General features: G+C 35.4%; 1 protein-coding gene across 1 annotated transcript in view; it reads right to left on the minus strand.

Moving 5' to 3' along the window:
- LOC143223565 (uncharacterized) overlaps window positions 1-15,991 on the minus strand; it is a 66,967-nt gene extending 50,976 nt beyond the window's left edge. Inside the window, exon 1 of the mRNA XM_076451672.1 lies at window positions 15,268-15,991. Coding sequence (XP_076307787.1) covers window positions 15,268-15,571 — 304 coding nt within the window. The 5' untranslated portion in view covers window positions 15,572-15,991. The remainder of the gene's footprint in view (window positions 1-15,267) is intronic.
- Window positions 15,992-20,630: the final 4,639 nt, after the last annotated feature.

Here is a 20,630-nt window from a genome sequence, read left to right on the forward strand (position 1 = left end):
GAGTTAACATTCTAATGTAATAATTACTTGGGGTTACCTCTCAGGCGGAGTTAACATTCTAATGTAATAATTACTTGGGGTTACTGTCAGGTGGAGTTAACATTCTAATGTAATAATTACTTGGGGTTACTGTCAGGTGGAGTTATAATTCTAATGTAATAATTACTTGGGGTTACCTGTCAGGTGGAGTTATCATTCTAATGTAATAATTACTTGGAGTTACCTCTCAGGGGAGGTAACTGTCAGGTGGAGTTATAATTCTAATGTAATAATTACTTGGGGTTACTGGCAGGTTCTAATGTAAAATTACTTGGGGTTAGTTAGCATTCTAATGTAATAATTACTTGGGGTTACTGTCAGGTGGAGTTATAATTCTAATGTAATAATTACTTGGGGTTACTGTCAGGTGGAGTTAGCATTCTAATGTAATAATTACTTGGGGTTACTGTCAGGTGGAGTTAACATTCTAATGTAATAATTACTTGGGGTTACTGTCAGGTTAGTTAACTTCTAATGTAATAATTATTTGGGGTTACTGGGTGGAGTTAACATTCTAATGTAATAATTACTTGGGGTTACCTCTCAGGTGGAGTTATAATTCTAATGTAATAATTACTCGGGGTTACTGTCAGGTGGAGTTATCATTCTAATGTAATAATTACTTGGGGTTACTGTCAGGTGGAGTTAACATTCTAATGTAATAATTACTTGGGGTTACCTCTCAGGCGGAGTTAACATTCTAATGTAATAATTACTTGGGGTTACTGTCAGGTGGAGTTAACATTCTAATGTAATAATTACTTGGGGTTACCTCTCAGGCGGAGTTAACATTCTAATGTAATAATTACTTGGGGTTACTGTCAGGTGGAGTTAACATTCTAATGTAATAATTACTTGGGGTTACCTCTCAGGCGGAGTTAACATTCTAATGTAATAATTACTCGGAGTTACTGTCAAGTGGAGTTAACATTCTAATGTAATAATTACTTGGGGTCACCTCTCAAGCGGAGTTAACATTCTAATGTAATCAAGGGTTCGATTCCCCTCGGTGGACTCAGCAGACAGCCTGATGTGGCTTTACTATATGAAAACACACACACACACACACATAGTAAAGTAATGATTATTTAGAGTTACTGCACAGATAAGTTAAACTAATGCAAGTGATTGAGGTCACCATTCAGTCTTCAGTGAAGCTCCCAATAGCTGCCATCACTTCATGTTGTAAACGATATTCCAGTTGACAGCCATTTGCAACTCTGTTCGTGTAGAATCACTGTCATTAATGAGGCCCTCCACACTTTCTCTACGTATATCGTAGGACTTCGAATGAAGGTTATCACTATTTGGTCTTTAATGGGTGGATCTGTCACTTCTTATAAGATTTTTTGTCGTTAGATAACATTCATGTCGGAAATTTCCCGTTTCAACCTAATTGAAATTTCGTTTACCTAAAACAAAATTAACTAAACCGAAAAGTCGCAATTTAATTATTTCTATACAATAAATAATAAAGCAACTAAAGTCGTGCCTGTTTTGATTTTTTAACATTTAGAAATCCTTATTCTACGTTAAAAGAATTCCCTCAGTGGCGCAGAGGTACGTACGCAGACCTAAATTGCTAGAAAGCAGGTTTTGATACCCGTAGCGGGCTCCTTGTGTTGCTTTGTACCTAACTTCAAACAAAACAAAAACGTTAAAAGAAACGATGTTCGATTATTTGTTAGTCAGTAACACGAGTTTTTGACTCTTGAAAATCTGAACAGCGAATGTTGAGTAGCGCGTGCACGAACATTGGGTTCATTCACAACCGACTGACGTCAATAGTGCTTATAAAAATGGTAAGAAATGGGAAAGTTCGCAACTTAATGTTCATCGTTCAACTGAAAGCGCTAGCTTGCGAAAAACTGTTCCCCGTTGAAGTTTTTGTGTACCGATGAAAACGTTTACAAGTATTCTATGTCTGCATGGTCTAAGTTCTCTCAAATATAGTGATATTTGTCGAAAAATAATGATTAAAAGAAAGGTTCTTTACCTATTTGAATAACTCCTTGTTATTTTCAAAAGTTAGCTAAATACGTTTATTCTGTATTTGCAAAAATTTCAATCTGTCAAAACAGTTTCCACATTAGTATGTTTCTTTATCATACAAAAACAGTAATTTTAGTGCAATAAAAATATTCATGGTCAAAAAATTCAATTTTCCTGGCGGAATTAATTTCTCTATCTGTATAATTGTCTCTTAACGGAATAAACGACCTAACTTTTCTCTTCGTTTGCTTTGGTCTCGTTTGTTTGTTTTTAATTTCGCGCAAAGCTACACGAGGGCTATCTGCGTTAGCCGACCATAATTTAACAGTGTAAGACTACAGGGAATGCTGCTAGTCATCACCACCCACTGCTAACTCTTGGGCTACTCTTTTATCAACGAATGGTGTGATTGACCGTAATATTATAACGCCCCCACAGCTGAAAGTGCGAGCATGTTTGGTGTGGGGGATTCGAAATCGCGGCCCTCAGATTACGAGTCGAGTAGCCGTGCTGTATAGAAACCCGGTTATTAGGAAAACACAGTACACTGAATATTAAATTGAAAGATTGCAGTCTAAACATGTTTCCTTTTAATACTCGCCCCCTCCCCCCCGCTAGTACAGAGGTATGTCTAGGGATTTACAACGCTAAAATCAGGGGTTCGATTCCCCTCGATGGGCTTCGCAGATAGCCTGATGTGACTTTGCTCTAAGAAAACAAAACAATCCTTTTAATACTCCTGCCACAGCGCCACAGCGTTATGTTTGCGAACTTATACAACTAGAAACTGGGTTTTGATACTCATGGAGGGCCGGTTTGGTTTTAATCAATATAAACTTTATTATATTATTTTGCTAAAATTATATTAATTACTTGTCTTGTTGTGTAAACACCTTGTTCAATAGCAGATGCTATTGATATATTTAGTGTTCTTATGAGTATGTATGTGTGTACATGTGGTGCGTATTACTGAGGGGGACATTCCCTTTGAAGCTTTTGGATTTTTCTTGAATTGTGTAATTCATTCTATATTAAACTCCTGACATCCTATGATATATAAATAATTACTAACTAAATGAATACAAGATGGTTGTTTATTTTTACTCCTCCGTGGATCAGTGGTATCTCTTCGGATTCAGACTACGACAAACCGAGTTCCGATACCCATGGTGGACAGAGCACAGATAAACCATTTTGTAGCTTTGCGTATAATTCTAAACAAATAATACATACCGTTACACTTTTATAACTATGGAAACACTCGGTATGCGATTCGGGTAGTACTTATATAATTGCTAAGTCAATCGGTATTACATTCTATCACACTCTTATAACTATGGAACCACTCATTGTGAGTAGTATTTATGTAGTTGCTAAATGTTCCTGTTAGGAAACTTCTTGTTTTTCATTATTTATACTTTGAATATAGTAATAATATTATTACGGCTCGTACAGTCATTATACAGTCATTTCATTATTTAAAACACTAGTTACTTTAACATTGTATATTTATTTTAATCTCCGTGTTACTTTGGGTTCAGTTAATATAAATATTCAAAGACTTTATTATTCTTATTGAAAAGAATTTGAATTACAATTTTACCTTTACGGGTACTAATCATATAGTTATAAAATGTGTTTGTATGTATTTCAATTACTAAAAACAATTTTATGACCAAAATATTACTATTCTGAAACTTCAAGGCCTGGCATGGCCAAGCGCGTAATCGTAATCCCAGGGTCGCGGGTTCGCGCCTGCGTCGCTACATGCTCGCCCTCCCAGCCGTGAGGGCGTCAATGAAACCCAAGAGTTCATGACATAACACTGGTACAAATTCAAGCTTTGTGCGAAATTCCAAAACAAACAAACAAACAAACTGAAACTTCTACATAAGGTACAAATTCAATCACATAAAGAAAATGAAATATTTTATTAATATAGATGCAATAATTTAATTTATATTAATACGACTATTATCAGTAGCTTAGAAATAAGATCAGAACTTATCACACTAACATTTGGAGCACGAGCTCTGTGGCGAACGTACATCATGCAGCCAATTGTGTAACTTTTGTGTGCAATATATATTATTTCAATAGAAATAACACACTTTGAAGGAGCCATTAAACTCCTTGTAAATAAGTTGATTTTTTTGGTTCTAGCCTGAGGTACAGTAAGCATAATTTTTTTTTTTTGAAAATGTGTTTAGTAAAATAGCCTATTAATATCTTGGTTTGTTTTGTTTAGAATTTTCGCGCAAAGCTACGCGAGGGCTATCTGCTCTAGCCATCCTTAATTTTGCAGTGTAAGACTAGAGGGAAGGAAACAAGTCATTTCCACCCATCACCATCTCTTGGGCTATTCTTTTATCAACGAATAGTGGGATTGACCGTCATATTATAAGGCCAAAATGGCTGAAAGGGCGAGCATGTTTGATGTGACAGGGATTCGAGTCCACGTCCCTCGAATTACAAATCGAGTGCCTTAACCACCTGGCCATGCCAGGCCCTAATGTTTTGGCGTTGCATCAGCGAGTAAGTAAGATTACGTCAAGTCGTGTTTACAAAAATAATGTGTTAGTTGAAAGTTTTACATTTGTTTTCACATCGATATTCATTACGTCGTGGATTAATTATGAATAATTTTAGAAAATGACTGGACAACTAAACACTAGATTTTACAGTAAATCAAATGTCGAATTCAAAATGGCAAAATGTACTTCCGAAGAGTTTGGTTTGTTTGAATTAAGCACAAAGCTACACAACGGGCTATACGTACTCTGCTTACCACAGGTATTGAAACCTGGTTTTTAGCGGTTTGAGTTCGCAGACATACCGCTGTGCCACTAGGGGGCATCTAAGGTGGCTTTTATTATTACATTTTCTTGGATTCGTAATGGTTTTTTATTCCCATAGCAGAACGTTTGGTGAACGTAAAATTCTTGAAAATAATAACGGTTTCATAATAAAACTTTAAAAATAGTAAAATATAAATAAAAAGGATAAAATACTTTACTGGAAATTAAAATTAAACTTAATTTTCCAAAAAAATATTAATAAGAGTTTGTGGCGCCATTAGGTCATTTAATGGACTTTATTTCTTTTTATTTATTGAGGATTTCCATTCCATGCTCTCAAAATATAACTTTCTTCAAACAATTTGGTTTAGCAATGTTGAGATGAGAATATTATATAAAAATAGAGAAATGGTTAACTTCTCTCGTAGAGTACATTTAACTGACTAAGGTTATACGTATATCAGTAGAATATTTCACACTGATAAAATGGCGTTGCGTACGAGCAGCGATTTAACTCATCACAAATGACGCCAACAACTCTTCTTTCAGGTTTCTTTTTCAACTTATATAATCAAGAACATGTAATAAAAATTAATAGTATCGTCCAACGACACCTCGTACAAATAACAATATTAAACGATCAACAATATGGATTACTTTAGCGTTGTTTCAGACATAGGTCGTGCCTAAATATATAACAATATTATATTCTTTTGTTTGAGGTGCTGGCCATTTGTTCGTGTTCCATCAATAAACAGCAAGCTTGCACTTCGAGATTTCAAAGTAATATTATTAACTGATCCAGAAAAGGTTTGTTGGGAAAATTCGTGTTTATTTACAATTGCGTCTTTAGCTAAGCCTATAAGTATAACCTACTGAGTTGTTGAACATTTACTTAGAGATGGTCGTATGTGCATGCTTCCAATTACGACGTAGCAAATGAAGCAGAATAAAACCATCGATTAATTTAAATTATCCTTCTATCACGTATGAATATTTTAAATAATGTTTTGTGTTTTTTACATAAGAAACAATATTATTATCGTGAAAGTGGCGTCAGAGCGTTATAATCTTCTGTTAAACTTTTGAAGTTGTGTATGTGTGAATGTTAAAACTTTGTGTCAAAAACTTTATACAAATTATAAAATAGCTTAATGGTGAATAACTAAATACATACAATTTCTAACTAAAGTAGGTTGTCTGGTCATGGTGGCTTAACAGTTAGAGTGCCAGTACTGAGAAACTGAAGAATCATGATTCGCGTCCCACTGTCCCCTTCCCCCGCTGGTACAGCGGTAAGTCTACGGATTTACAACGCTAACATCAGGGACTCAATTTCCCTTGGTGAACTCAGCAGATAGCCCGATGTGGTAAGAAAACACACACCACCGCCCCAGGAATGCGCTCCGCACTTTTGGGCTATGAGTGAGCTAAAGGAGTTACAATCCAATCCAACTGTTTGGTAAGACGAGACTAGATTAAGAGTTGGAGATGAATACTACTGAGTAGCTTTCATCTGTATAGACTTAAGCTTTCAGTTCAAAATCTGTTGTGTGTCTTTGCGCGAAAATTCGAAACAAACACGTTGCCTAAAAGTAAGTATTCATAGTTTAAATTGTAATACCGGCATTAATTAACGTATTTTATTGAGAAGTGGAGTATCACGTTCATAAAGTCTTCCTCTCTTAAATAAATACAAAACTGTTTCACTACATAAATATTTAGTATGTATATTTATATATACGGAGGCCCCCAGTGGCTCAGCGGTATGTCTGCAGACTTACAATGCTAGAATCCGGGTTTCGATACCTGTGATGAGCAGAGTACAGATAGCCCAATGTGTAGCTTTGTGCTTAACTCACAAAAACAATATCTACGGATCAGAATATTTACGTTCCAATCTACATTATTGCAGTTATTACATAAAATACTCTTATTCTTGAACGAAAAAGATCAAAATATAGTACCTTTTGGTTAGTTTTACAAATACCAATAATACTATCAATATTTTTGTATTGCATCTGAGAAAACTCCATACTGAAAGAGATAAACACCAATATCTGTATGTTTGATACATGACCAGAAGATTGGATAACGCTGACTTCCCATATTCATAAAACTGTGATAAGTATCAATAAGAAGTCTTATCTCGCAAATAAAATCTTTACATTTGTTTCTTGAATCACCAAAATATTGTTGCAAGACCCTTGTGTGACCTTCCAAATCCACCTTAGATTATATATCACTTTCAGTCAGTCACACTAATTAATATACACTAATCATTATCCATTTATAATATTGGTTCCTGGAAGATTACGTATGGCTCTTGTGATGGACTACGGTGCTTGCTGGAACCAACATATAGTCCCATTACAAGATCTATATATGACCTCCTCACAACTCTATCTTAATCCTAGTACAGGATCAATGGGTAATCTTACAAAATCATCCTAAACTCATTACGACACCCTTTAATATTTAATCTATCATTTCTGGGCACATCAACGCTATTATTAGGACTTTTTGCTATCAATATGACCAACTCGAGATTGTTACGACTTTATTTCAATATTCATTTATGAGTTCACAACGAAAGTAATTATATCACAAGACCCACATGTGATTTTCCCACAACCTCATATATCTATATGATTTTCTTGCAACTACCCTAATTCCGTTAAGTACCACTTACGTAATCACATCGGGATGTGACTACTTGACCCATTTGAAATTTCCCTGAAACCATACTCATCCTATGGGCTATTTGTGCTCTGCCTACCACGGATATCGAAGAACGGTTTCAAGCGTTGTAAGTCCGTAGACATGTCGCTGTGCCGTTAGGGTGGGGTGGGTGGGGCAATAATTTATCTGTTTTGAATTCAAAACAGCAAACAGCCTTGTCATTTGTGGTAACAGCATACAAATTGTGACTTCTCTCATTGAGCAACTGATATCAGTATGTAAGGGAGTACTTCAATGCTATCAAAAATTGAAGAATGTGCTACCTAAGAAAATCACAGCAATTGTTAAAGTTACGGAAATTCGTGAAGTCCCATGGACAGATTCACTACCACTGTTTCAATCCATAAATTTAGTTAGTTTGTTTTTCTATTTCTGACTTTCGCGCAAAGTTACACAAGGACTATTTTTACTAGGTTGCCCCAATTTAGCAGCAAAAGACTAGAGGAAAGGAGCTAGACATTACCATTCATAGACAACTCTTGGGATACTATTTTACCAATGAATAGTGGGATTAACCCTATCTTTATAACGCCTCCACAGCTAAAAGGCGAGTATGTTTGGTGGGAGGGGAGAGAGAAATTCGAGCCCGCGACCCTCAGATTGTGAGTCAAGTGCTCTACTACTAGGCCATTCAGGGCCGGGGATGGTAGTCTGGAGAATAGACAGTTAGTCAACAACACGTACTAACATCTCTTGAGCTACTCTTGATTTACTGTTTAGTGGGATTTGACTGCTACCCTCATAACGCATCCACGGCAACAAAGTGTGGATTGAATTTTGTTTTTTTCTTTATTGCATTCGATGATTCACGACCCGTCACACTAACTATTGAACCACGCTCGATCCACTAGGATAAAGGATTATGAATCCTTCGTGTAGCTTTGTTGCGAAATCAAAAAAACAAACACGATAAGTGCAGGCAGAGGAACAGCTGAATATACGAGGGCAAAGAGAGCGCAACTAAAGTACCACAAAAATCACGAGTTTTACGCTTTTACCATTTACAGAGAGCTGAATTTCGATGTGAGTAAATACGAGGATGGGAAAATGACTTTTCGTAAATACGTGACTATGTGGCATTTCTAAAAGAAAACTTTCGTCTTTGCTTGATCGCTTTCAAGCAATACCTCGTGATAATGTTAGCTTTGTTTGTTGTTTGTTTTTTGAATTTTGCACAAAGCTACTCGAAGGCTATCGGTGCTAGCCGTCCCTAATTTAGTAGTGTAAGGCTAAAGTGAAGGCAGCTAGTCATCACCACCCACCGTCAACTCTTGGACTACTCTTTTACCAACGAATAGAAGGATTGACAATACGTGAAGTTCAGACACGGATAATAGAAGCGGAGGAAAGATAAACAGAATCACACAATACGTGAAGTTTAAACACGGATAATAGAAGCGAAAAAAAATTGAACAAAATCACACAATACGTGAAGTTCAAACACGGATAATGGAAGCGGAGGAAAGTTAAACAGAATCACACAATACGTGAAGTTCAATCACGGATAATGGAAGCGGAGGAAAGTTAAACAGAATCACACAATACGTGAAGTTCAATCACGGATAACAGAAATGGAGAAAAGTTAAACAGAATCACACAATACGTGAAGTTCAAACACGGATAATACAAGCAAAGAAAAGTTAAACACAATCACACAATACGTGAAGTTCAAACACGGATAATATAAGCGGAGAAAAGTTAAACAGAATCACACAATATGTGAAGTTCAAACACGGATAATAGAAGCGGAGAAAAGTTAAACAGAATCACACAATACGTGAAGTTCAATCACGGATAACAGAAGTGGAGGAAAGTTAAACAGAATCACACAATACGTGAAGTTCAAACACGGATAACAGAAGCGGAGGAAAGTTAAACAGAATCACACAATACGTGAAGTTCAAACATGGATAACAGAAGCGGAGGAAAGATAAACAGAATCACACAATACGTGAAGTTCATTCACGGATAACAGAAGTGGAAGAAAGTTAAACAGAATCACACAATACGTGAAGTTTGAACACGGATAATAGAAGCGGAGAAAAATTAAACAGAATCACACAATACGTGAAGTTCAATTACGGATAACAGAAGTGGAGGAAAATTAAACAGAATCACACAATACGTGAAGTTTAATCACGGATAACGGAAGTGGAGGAAAGTCAAACAGAATCACACAATACGTGAAGTTCAATCACGGATAACAGAAGTGGAGAAAAGTTAAACAGAATCACACAATACGTGAAGTTCAAACACGGATAACAGAAGCGGAGGAAAGCTAACCATAATCACACAATACGTGAAGTTCAAACACGGATAATATAAGCGGAGAAAAGTTAAACAGAATCACACAATACGTGAAGTTCAAACACGGATAACAGAAGCGGAGGAAAGTTAAACAGAATCACACAATACGTGAAGTTCAATCACGGATAACAGAAGTGGAGGAAAATTAAATAAAATCACACAATACGTGAAGTTTAATCACGGATAACAGAAGAAGAGGAAAGTTAAACAGAATCACATAATACGTGATGTTCAAACACGGATAATAGAAGCGGAGTAAAGTTAAACAGAATCACATAATACGTGAAGTTCAAACATGGATAATAGAAGCGGAGGAAAGATAAACAGAATCACACAATACGTGAAGTTCATTCACGGATAACAGAAGTGGAAGAAAGTTAAACAGAATTACACAATACGTGAAGTTTGAACACAGATAATACAAGCAGAGAAAAGTTTAACAGAATCACACAATACGTGAAGTTCAATCACGGATAACAGAAATAGAGAAAAGTTAAACAGAATCACACAATACGTGAAGTTCAAACACGGATAATACAAGCGGAGAAAAGTTAAACACAATCACACAATACGTGAAGTTCAATCACGGATAACAGAAGTGGAGGAAAGTTAAACAGAATAACACAATACGTGAAGTTCAAACACGGATAACAGAAGCGGAGGAAAGTTAAACAGAATCACACAATACGTGAAGTTCAAACATGGATAATAGAAGCGGAGAAAAGTTAAACAGAATCACACAATACGTGAAGTTCAAACACGGATAATACAAGCGGAGGAAAGTTAAACAGAATCACACAATACGTGAAGTTCAAACACGGATAATAGAAACGGAGAAAAGTTAAACATAATCACACAATACGTGAAGTTCAAGCACGGATAATACAAGCGGAGGAAAATTAAATGAAATCACACAATACGTGAAGTTTAATCACGGATAACAGAAGAAGAGGAAAGTTAAACAGAATCACATAATACGTGATGTTCAAACACGGATAATAGAAGCGGAGTAAAGTTAAACATAATCACACAATACGTGAAGTTCAAGCACGGATAATACAAGCGGAGGAAAGTAAAACAAAATCACATAATACGTGATGTTCAAACACGGATAATAGACTAAAGGGAAGGCAGCTAGTCCTCACCACCCACCGCCAACTCTTGGGCTACTCTTTTAGCAACGAATAGTAGGATTGACAATACGTGAAGTTCAAACACGGATAATACAAGCGGAGAAAAGTTAAACAGAATCACACAATACGTGAAGTTCAATCACGGATAACAGAAGTGGAGGAAAATTAAATGAAATCACACAATACGTGAAGTTTAATCACGGATAACAGAAGAAGAGGAAAGTTAAACAGAATCACATAATACGTGATGTTCAAACACGGATAATAGAAGCGGAGTAAAGTTAAACAGAATCACATAATACGTGATGTTCAAACACGGATAATAGACTAAAGGGAAGGCAGCTAGTCATCACCACCCACCGCCAACTCTTGGGCTACTTTTTTAGCAACGAATAGTAGGATTGACAATACGTGAAGTTGAAACACGGATAATAGAAGCGGAGGAAAGTTAAACACAATCACACAATACGTGAAGTTCAAACACGGATAATAGAGGCGGAGGAAAGTTAAACAGAATCACAGAATACGTGAAGTTCAAACACGGATAATACAAGCGGAGAAAAGTTAAACACAATCACACAATACGTGAAGTTCAAACACGGATAATAGAAGCGGAGAAAAGTTAAACAGAATAACACAATACGTGAAGTTCAAACACGGATAACAGAAGCGGAGGAAAGTTAAACAAAATGATACAATAAATTAGGTTCTATCACGGGCAATGGGAACAGTAAAATCGCTCTATAACTCATGTTCAAACACGGACGACACAAGCTGAGACAAGATACACACACCACCAATGCTAATTGCTCTTTACGAACGATATTTCAGTTCCATTGCTACCTTTGGAACTATTCACTCCCTCGTCAATTGCACTCAGTTTGATTACCAGAATTACACATTTTACCAGACGCCTAAAATTCTATTGTCACAAGATTCTGCGAAAGCCAGCGAGGTTGATGCACCATACAATACTGCACCGTACGTTTTGACAAGATATTTAGCATTCACTCTCTGCTCGCGGCTTCCAGTCAAAATAACAAACTCCATCGGAACTGCTTTGGAGGAGTTGACAGATGTGCGGTCAAACGGTGTTGTTGTGAATCTCAGCTCCTTCGGTCATCCTCATCACACGTTGGTCACAAAGTTTGTCTGCAATGTCGTAAAATTTTGATTTGAGAATTAATGGGACTGTTTCTTATTCCACTAAAGAAATCGTTCATTCCATTGTCTTCTTTGAGACGAATGATCTGCTTTTATAACTGCGTTGCACAGTGCTTGTGGTTATTTTAATCTCCCAAATAATTTCGTTGCTTCAGATGGAGTTGAATTGTGTTTTTGTAGCTCATTGTTGTTCTAAATGTTCTATTGAGAAAGTTTTTCCTCACATCAGACACCTTTTTTTTGAACTGTTATGTTCTTTGGTTCTACGTCATTGTATGAGAATTGTTATCAGTCGCTCTATAATCCTTTCTATTCGTATAGCTGCGACATACTGGCATTGGTCGTGAACCAATAGAAAATAAAAATGACTCCCGTGGTGCCACTTCTTGCATTTTAGTCAATAGGCTTCTGCAGTAGCATACAGAAAGTGCTCAAATAAAATAGAATAAGCATTCTGTACACCTGCTTGTGTACAGCGGAGAAGAAATCTGAGGCGAGTTATTCTTTACATCAGTTTCGATTACAGAAAAGTGAAGCAAGCTAAAACGAAATCATATTTCTCGATCAGCGGTGGAAGCTGGTGTAAACTAAATAAGAATCACTTTTAACTAACTCTCAGAAATGGTTTATGGAAGGTGAATCTAACTGAACAGAATCATATTATACACCACATTTAGAAACGAGCTGAGGGAGCCAACGCATGCTAAAAAAATAAACCATTCTCTGTGTAAGATTCGTGTACGGAGTTAAAAAAGATAAAAACTAAAAAGATAAATATAACCAAAGAAACTAAAAAGATAAACATAACCACAGGAACTTAAAAAAGATAAGCATAACCAAATGGAGCTAAAAAAGATAAACGTAACCAAAGGAAACTAAAAAAGGTAAACGTAACCAAAGGAAGCTAAAACAGACATAGCCAAAGGAAACTAAAAAAATAGACGTAACCAAATGAAGCCAAAAAAAGATAAACGTAACCAAAGAAACTAAAAAAAAGATAAATATAACCACATGAAGCTAAAACAAATAAACATAACCAAAGAAACTAGCAAAGATAAATATAACCAAAGGAAACTAAAAAAATATAAGCATAATTAAATGAAGCTAAAAAAGATAAACACAGCCACAGAAAGATAAAAAAAACGTAGCCAAAAGACGTTAAAATTATAAATATAACTACAGGGAGTTTAAAAATATACACAACCAAAGGAAGCTGAAACAGATAAACATAACCACAGGTACCTAAAAAAGATAAGTATAACCAAACGGATCTAAAAAAAGATAAATATAACCAAAGAGACTAAGAAGATAAACATAACCAAAGGAAGCTAAAACAGATAAACGTAACCAAAGGAAGATAAAAAAGATAAGCATAACCATAGGAAGCTAAAACAGACATAGTTAAAGGAAGCTAGAAAAATAAATATAACCAAAGAAACTAAGAAAAATAAACATCACCAAAGAAACTAACAAAGATAAATATTGCCAAAGGAAACTAAAAAAAAAAAGATAAATATAGGCAAAGGAAACTAAAAAAAAGATAAATATAGCCAAAGGAAACTAAAAAAAAAAAAGATAAACATAACCAATCTGAGCCAGAAAAGATAAATATAATAAAAGGAAACTAAAAAAGTTAAACATAACCACAGAAAGCTAAAACAGATAGACATAATAGGTTCAGGAACAAACAGTGGAACAGCGTTGGAACAGAGACGTGTAACGTTATTTATACACAATGCTCAATCATTTTTGTTTTATTTCAGAATTACCTGCAGTTATAGTCATTAATTATTTGTAAAGTGAAGGCGTTGTTTGATGATAACAATAAGAACAATATTAACTGTTGTGAGTTACTTTCATATTTTAATAACTCTTATTTCTGCTATATGTAAGATATACGTAACTAATTCGGTAGCATCTCATGATTATTTGATTAGTGCGTTTCTCCAGAATTTCAAGCGAAATTATATTCCCATGCTAACGTGTTATCACAAAATTACCCATCAGACTACCGTAGTGCTTATAAAACCGTTTCTAGTCTAAGATGATTGAAAAATAATAATATTACAACTTTCTTTGTGTGTATAAGTTTTCTTATAGCAAAGCCACATTGCGATATCTGTTGAGTCCACCGAAGGGAATCGAACTCCTTATTTTAAGGCTGTAAATCCGTAAACTTACCGCTATACCAGCGGGAGACATTATGTGTGTGACAAATATCAGAAATCAAATTCAATAGAGGTTTTGATTTGTGGGAGGTTTATTTACTATGGAATTTGATCTGTGTTACATTTGTTTTTGTTTGTAGTTTAGCACAGAGCTGTACAATATATTCCACTTTCTCGAGTATCGAAATTCGGTTTCTAGTGTTATAAGTCTGCTGACATACCGCTGTGCCACTGGAGGATAACATATTTTGTTTCCGGAATCTTTACTTATCACTAAATTTGTGTATCAGTGATGAAAAAGGAGTCTTTGTGAGAATTTAGGAGCAAAGGGAGGTATGCAAAGCCGGTTAATATATCCAGTAAAGTGTCCACATTGTTAAAGTGCTTCCAGGAGCAATAGACAGGAGCGAATGCAGATGATACGCTATACCACCTTCAGGTTTATAATTTGAATGAAACGTAGGAGAAAAATATCTAAGTGATAACTTCAAAATTAATTTGTGAAGATTGCTCACCAGCTATAATAAAACGCAGAGAAAACTCTGAGGTTTGTGTCTACAAACAAGATTAATTAAAAATAAAATTACTCATCCCTTTACCACAAGTATCTCAGTTGTTAGGCTATATTTCAATTTATGCACTAAGCTTTTGTTTGTATTAACACGTGAGATGAAATGTTTACGAGATATTTCCGTAACTATAATATACAAACTGCATTTTAACTCAAACACCCTCACTAGTTGCTTTGCATAGTTTTTCAGTCGAAAGGAAACAACAGTTTTACAGGGGAATTTATGAACCAACAAAGGTCAGTAATCTGACTGAACATTACAAATATACAATCAACTCTCCTCTCGATTATTCTGGGAAGTAATGGTTTCAGTGTAACTATAAAAAAAAACCTGTCAGGCTATAAGAACTTACCAATCTGGGGTACGTCGTATTGATGGGATCCCCGGCGCTGTCGGACAAACATTCCATACTTTAACGTTCTCTGTTGTCTGTGGCCGACAGCTGACAAAGGCCACTGGTCGAGGATGTCTTTAGGTTGCCATGGTCTGAGAAATAATAACGGTTTATTACGCTCGGGATGTTGCTGCCTGACTTGTGGGGACAGGTCGTTTTGAGTGCGGCGAAGGTCAGAGGAACCCTGACCGTCTAAGACTGGAGTCTGTGACAGTATCATCAGGAGTTGCGGCAGAACTACCCACAGTGGTGCTGTACCCATCGGGTCTGGTAGCAAAGCACCGTCTGTTGGAAAGCTTTTGTTCTGTGCACGCTACGGCCGAGACAGACCGTTTCTCAATGAGCCATACCACTTCCCGCTTCTACTATGAGGTACTGCCGAGTGCAACTATTGCGCCTGCGTCTACTTGAAAATTATGAGATTTAGATCACAGTGAATGATGAGGTGGTGTTTGGAAAATGGTCTCTCTATGCACTCCCTTCCCCTTTTTATGACCACTGACTGCAGATGCCTTCTTATTCTTTTGATTAGGGCTAATTCGATTTTTTCTCTTCTTCAAAAGAACGCATGCTGCAGATTCGAAGCCTTCGGCAATGCTAGCGGAAACTTAATAAGTTCATCCCACTTTCACCCACACATATAATACCAGCCAGTACCACATCCTGGTGTATTGATGACGCAGCAGACAGCGTGCAGTGCTCGTGACCCGCTCTTCTATGTGCGTACTAATTCAACCACCTGGTGGCAAGCTATACAAGTGGGAATTCCACCTTACTCGGAAATTTTTGGACAACTTAAGGAGTGCAGTTGGAAGAAGTAAACGAAAGAAAGACCTCTTGTAAAAATCAATGAATTCTTAATGGGAAAAAAATGTGGCAGTGATTATGATTCAGGGAACAGGAATTAGCTGTCTCAGTGAAAGCTGCCAGTTTATATGTTTGCCTACTTGCCCTGTAATATGAAGTAATAAAGAAATAATCACTGTGTTCGAATAACACTCCTAAAAAAAAAAGCTGAGATTGATTCCATTTACGCGGCATAAGATGTTTACGTCATTGTAAATAATTCATTAAAGTTTCCGGCAGAAAAGACTTCCTAAAGACCTTGATAAAAACAAAGTACTAGTTCCTGTCACTAGAATATGTAGGCCGCAACTTTAGCTGATGTTTCACTTTCCAAGCCGTGTTGTTGCCTGTAGTTATCAGTGGTTTATCCAGAAACTTGTTAGTTTCCCTCTCTAGTTCGGAGACATCATGAATTAATAACGTATTCTACACCCTGCTGAAAGTACATATAACATACTGTCGTTTCTACTCAAAGAAAAGTTAATATCTCGAGAGATGCACGAGATTTTGATTGTAGAGTATATACATGTCTGTACTAATAAAGGACTATTATATTTAAAGCAGGCATTTCTTAAAAGTAAGAAGAGATACTTATAAAATAATATAGTTGGATTTGCTTACATAAAAGCGTCTTAAAATTTGACTCTTTTCTTTCTTTATTCAAACCGTTTTTTAAACAGAATAAAAAAGAGGAATTGTTTTATTCATATCGTTTTTTAAACAGAATAAAAAAGAGGAATTTTTTTATTCATACCGTTTTTTAAACAGAATAAAAAAAGAGGAATTGTTTTATTCATACCGTTTTTAAACAGAATAAAAAAGAGGAATTGTTTTATTCATACCGTTTTTAAACAGAATAAAAAAGAGGAATTGTTTTATTCATACCGTTTCTAAACAGAATAAAAAAGAGGAATTGTTTTATTCATACCGTTTTTTAAACAGAATAAAAAAGAGGAATTGTTTTATTCATACCGTTTTTTAAACAGAATAAAAAGAGGAATTGTTTTATTCATACCGTTTTTAAACAGAATAAAAAAGAGGAATTGTTTTATTCATACCGTTTTTTAAACAGAATAAAAAAGAGGAATTGTTTTATTCATACCGTTTTTTAAACAGAATAAAAAAGAGGAATTGTTTTATTCATACCGTTTTTTAAACAGAATAAAAAGAGGAATTGTTTTATTCATACCGTTTTAAACAGAATAAAAAGAGGAATTGTTTTATTCATACCGTTTTTAAACAGAATAAAAAGAGGAATTGTTTTATTCATACCGTTTTAAACAGAATAAAAAGAGGAATTGTTTTATTCATACCGTTTTTTAAACAGAATAAAAAGAGGAATTGTTTTATTCATACCGTTTTTTAAACAGAATAAAAAAGAGGAATTGTTTTATTCATACCGTTTTTTAAACAGAATAAAAAAGATGAATTGTTTTATTCATACCGTTTTTTTAAAACAGAATAAAAAAGAAGAATTGTACTTTGTTGTAATGGAGTTAATTTTCAGGTAGAGAATGTAGGAGATTATAATAGAACACAGAAAATATCTGGATCTAACAAAAAGTAAACTTTCTAATCAGAATAGTTTTATCCACAGTTGTTGTTTGTTGTTATCCACAAAACTACACAATGGGTCACCTGAGCTACGTTTATCAGGAGTATTGAAACACAGATTTGTGCCACTGGGGACTTCACTTACAAACTTTGAAAGTTGTTTATGATTTGTAACACAGAAATATGTGTTTCACTGTCTGTGAGAAAAAATATAACAGTAGGACATTTAAATGATAAAAGTGTAACAGTAGGAGATTTGTATGATAGAAGTGTAGCAGTAGGACATTTATATGATAGAAGTGTAACAGTAGGACATTTAAATGATAGAAGTGTAACAGTAGGAGATTTGTATGATAGAAGTGTAGCAGTAGGACATTTATATGATAGAAGTGTAACAGTAGGACATTTGTATGATAGAAGTGTAACAGTAGGACATTTGTATGATAGAAGTGTAACAGTAGGACATTTGTATGATAGAAGTGTAGCAGTAGGACATTTGTATGAACAAGTGTAACAGTAGGACATTTGTATGATAGAAGTTAGGACATTTGTATGATAGAAGTGTAACAGTAGGACATTTATATGATAGAAGTGTAACAGTAGGACATTTGTATGATAGAAGTGTAACAGTAGGACATTTGTATGATAGAAGTGTAACAGTAGGACATTTGTATGATAGAAGTGTAGCAGTAGGACAGTATGATAGAAGTGTACAGTTTTGTATGATAGAAGTGTAACAGTATGATAGAAGTGTAACAGTAGGACATTTGTATGATAGAAGTGTAACAATAGGACATTTGTATGATAGAAGTGTAACAGTAGGACATTTGTATGAGAGAAGTGTAACAGTGGGACATTTGTATGATAGAAGTGTAACAGTAGGAGATTTATATGAGAGAAGTGTAACAGTAGGAGATTTGTATGATAGAAGTGTAACAGTAGGACAGTTGTATGATAGAAGTGTAACAGTAGGACATTTTTATGATAGAAGTGTAACAGTTGGACATTTGTATGAGAGAAGTGAACTTTCTTTGCCACTTTTAAGAGAACAGTTGTAAAATCGTCGAATGCATGTTGTTAAAATGTCATTCATTCTCTTTTTCTATACTAACGGTTTCTTAATATGTAGAATCTTTAAATGTAGGATGCTGAAAGGTTAATTCTCTTCAGATTTAACAAAATGCTTGTAAGATCTTCGAAAGTAGTAAAATATCACTTATTCTCTTCGGTACTAATGGACGTTTAAGAGATTATTCTCTTCTTTCTCTCTTAATAGAACGGTTTTAGAATCTTGAAATGTAGTGTTTTAAAATGTTAGTTGTTATTTTATTCTGGGTTAACAGAACGGTTGCGTAATCTTCATACATGCGTTGCTAAAATGTTGATTGCTCTCTTGTTTTTTTAACGGAAAGGTTGCAGAACAAGATATAAATACACTAGAACATTCAAATAAGATTGTTGTTAAAATTTCATACACAAAGTTATTTTACATTGAATCATACAGCATGTATTTTCATAAGGCCTCCAATTAACACTCTATTGTACATTCACATATTTGTCTCTAAGGTATTATTTCGAACACTTTTCTGTAACACTGCAATATTTCAGATATATTTAGAAGTACTATTTGCTAGGTTTTAAATTTTGCGCTACTCATAAATAATCTTCGCTTCTTACCTAATTGGTTAACTGTTTTTTGTTACTCTGCAATCTGCAAGATGAAACTTAAACGTGATAAATACAAAGACTTCTAATTATATGAAGTTTGGATATTCACTGAAACGTATATTGACCAGGTTTTTGAGACAGAGAATGGGTCATTTACTCAAACAAATACACTAACTATATCCTGGTGAGACAGAACCTGGGAGTAAGTTACCCAAAAAGTGTACTATTGTTCATTTGTTTTTAATTTTGCACAAAGCTACACTAGAGCTATCTACGCTAGTCGTCCCTAATTTAACAGCATAATAATAGAGAAAATATAGCTAGCACTAGTCATCACCACCCACCGCCAACTCTTGGGCGACTCTTTTACCAACGAATAGTGGGATTGATCATCAGATAATAATGCGCCCGCGGTTGAAAGGGCGAGCACGTTTGGTACGATGAGGAATTAGAACCCGTGACCCTCAGATTACGAGTCGAACGCCTTAACCCATCTGGTCATACCGGGCCAAAGAAAGAAGTAATAAAGTTTTCATGTTCAGTAAAACATATACTTTGGTCATATTACTAAGGTAGAGCGTAAGACAGTAGGTAGAGTCTAGTTAGACAGAGACCTGTAAATAATCAGACTAATAACACAAGGCGATTAGGCAGAGAGTGAAAGTCACCGACACAGTCACACAAATACATACTGATTAGTGAGTCACGGTGGTTGCTTACACTCATAAACTAGTATACTAACCTATCGAATAAAATAAAACTTTGGTTATATTAAATGAAAACGAATTTCAAACAAGCAGACAAAGCACAATGTGTGTATGTTCTTTACACTTTAATCAACATCCTTTGTAATAGTTTATGTGTGTCACTCTTCATTTATCGTATACTCCGTATTTCTCATATGCTATCTATGTATTTTTTAAGCTTATCTGAAGTCTGTTTAATAGCTTCTCATCGGTAATGGGCAATAGTATTAAGGCGTGCGAATCGTAAATAAGGGTCGCGGGTTCGCATCCCCGTCGCGCCAAACATGCTCGCCCTTTCAGCCGTGGGGGCGTTATAATGTTACGGTCAATCCCACTATTCATTGGTAAAAGAGTAGCCCAAGAGTTGGCGGTGGGTGGTGATGACTAACTGCCCCTTCCCTCTAGTTTTACACTGCTAAATTAGGGACGGCTAGCACAGATAGCCCTCGAGTAGCTTTGTGCGAAATTCAAAAACAAAACAAACTCATCGGAAAGTTACGGTGTAAG

Source organism: Tachypleus tridentatus, chromosome 8 (genome assembly GCF_004210375.1).
Source record: "Tachypleus tridentatus isolate NWPU-2018 chromosome 8, ASM421037v1, whole genome shotgun sequence".
Classification (NCBI taxonomy): Eukaryota; Metazoa; Arthropoda; class Merostomata; order Xiphosura; family Limulidae; genus Tachypleus; species Tachypleus tridentatus.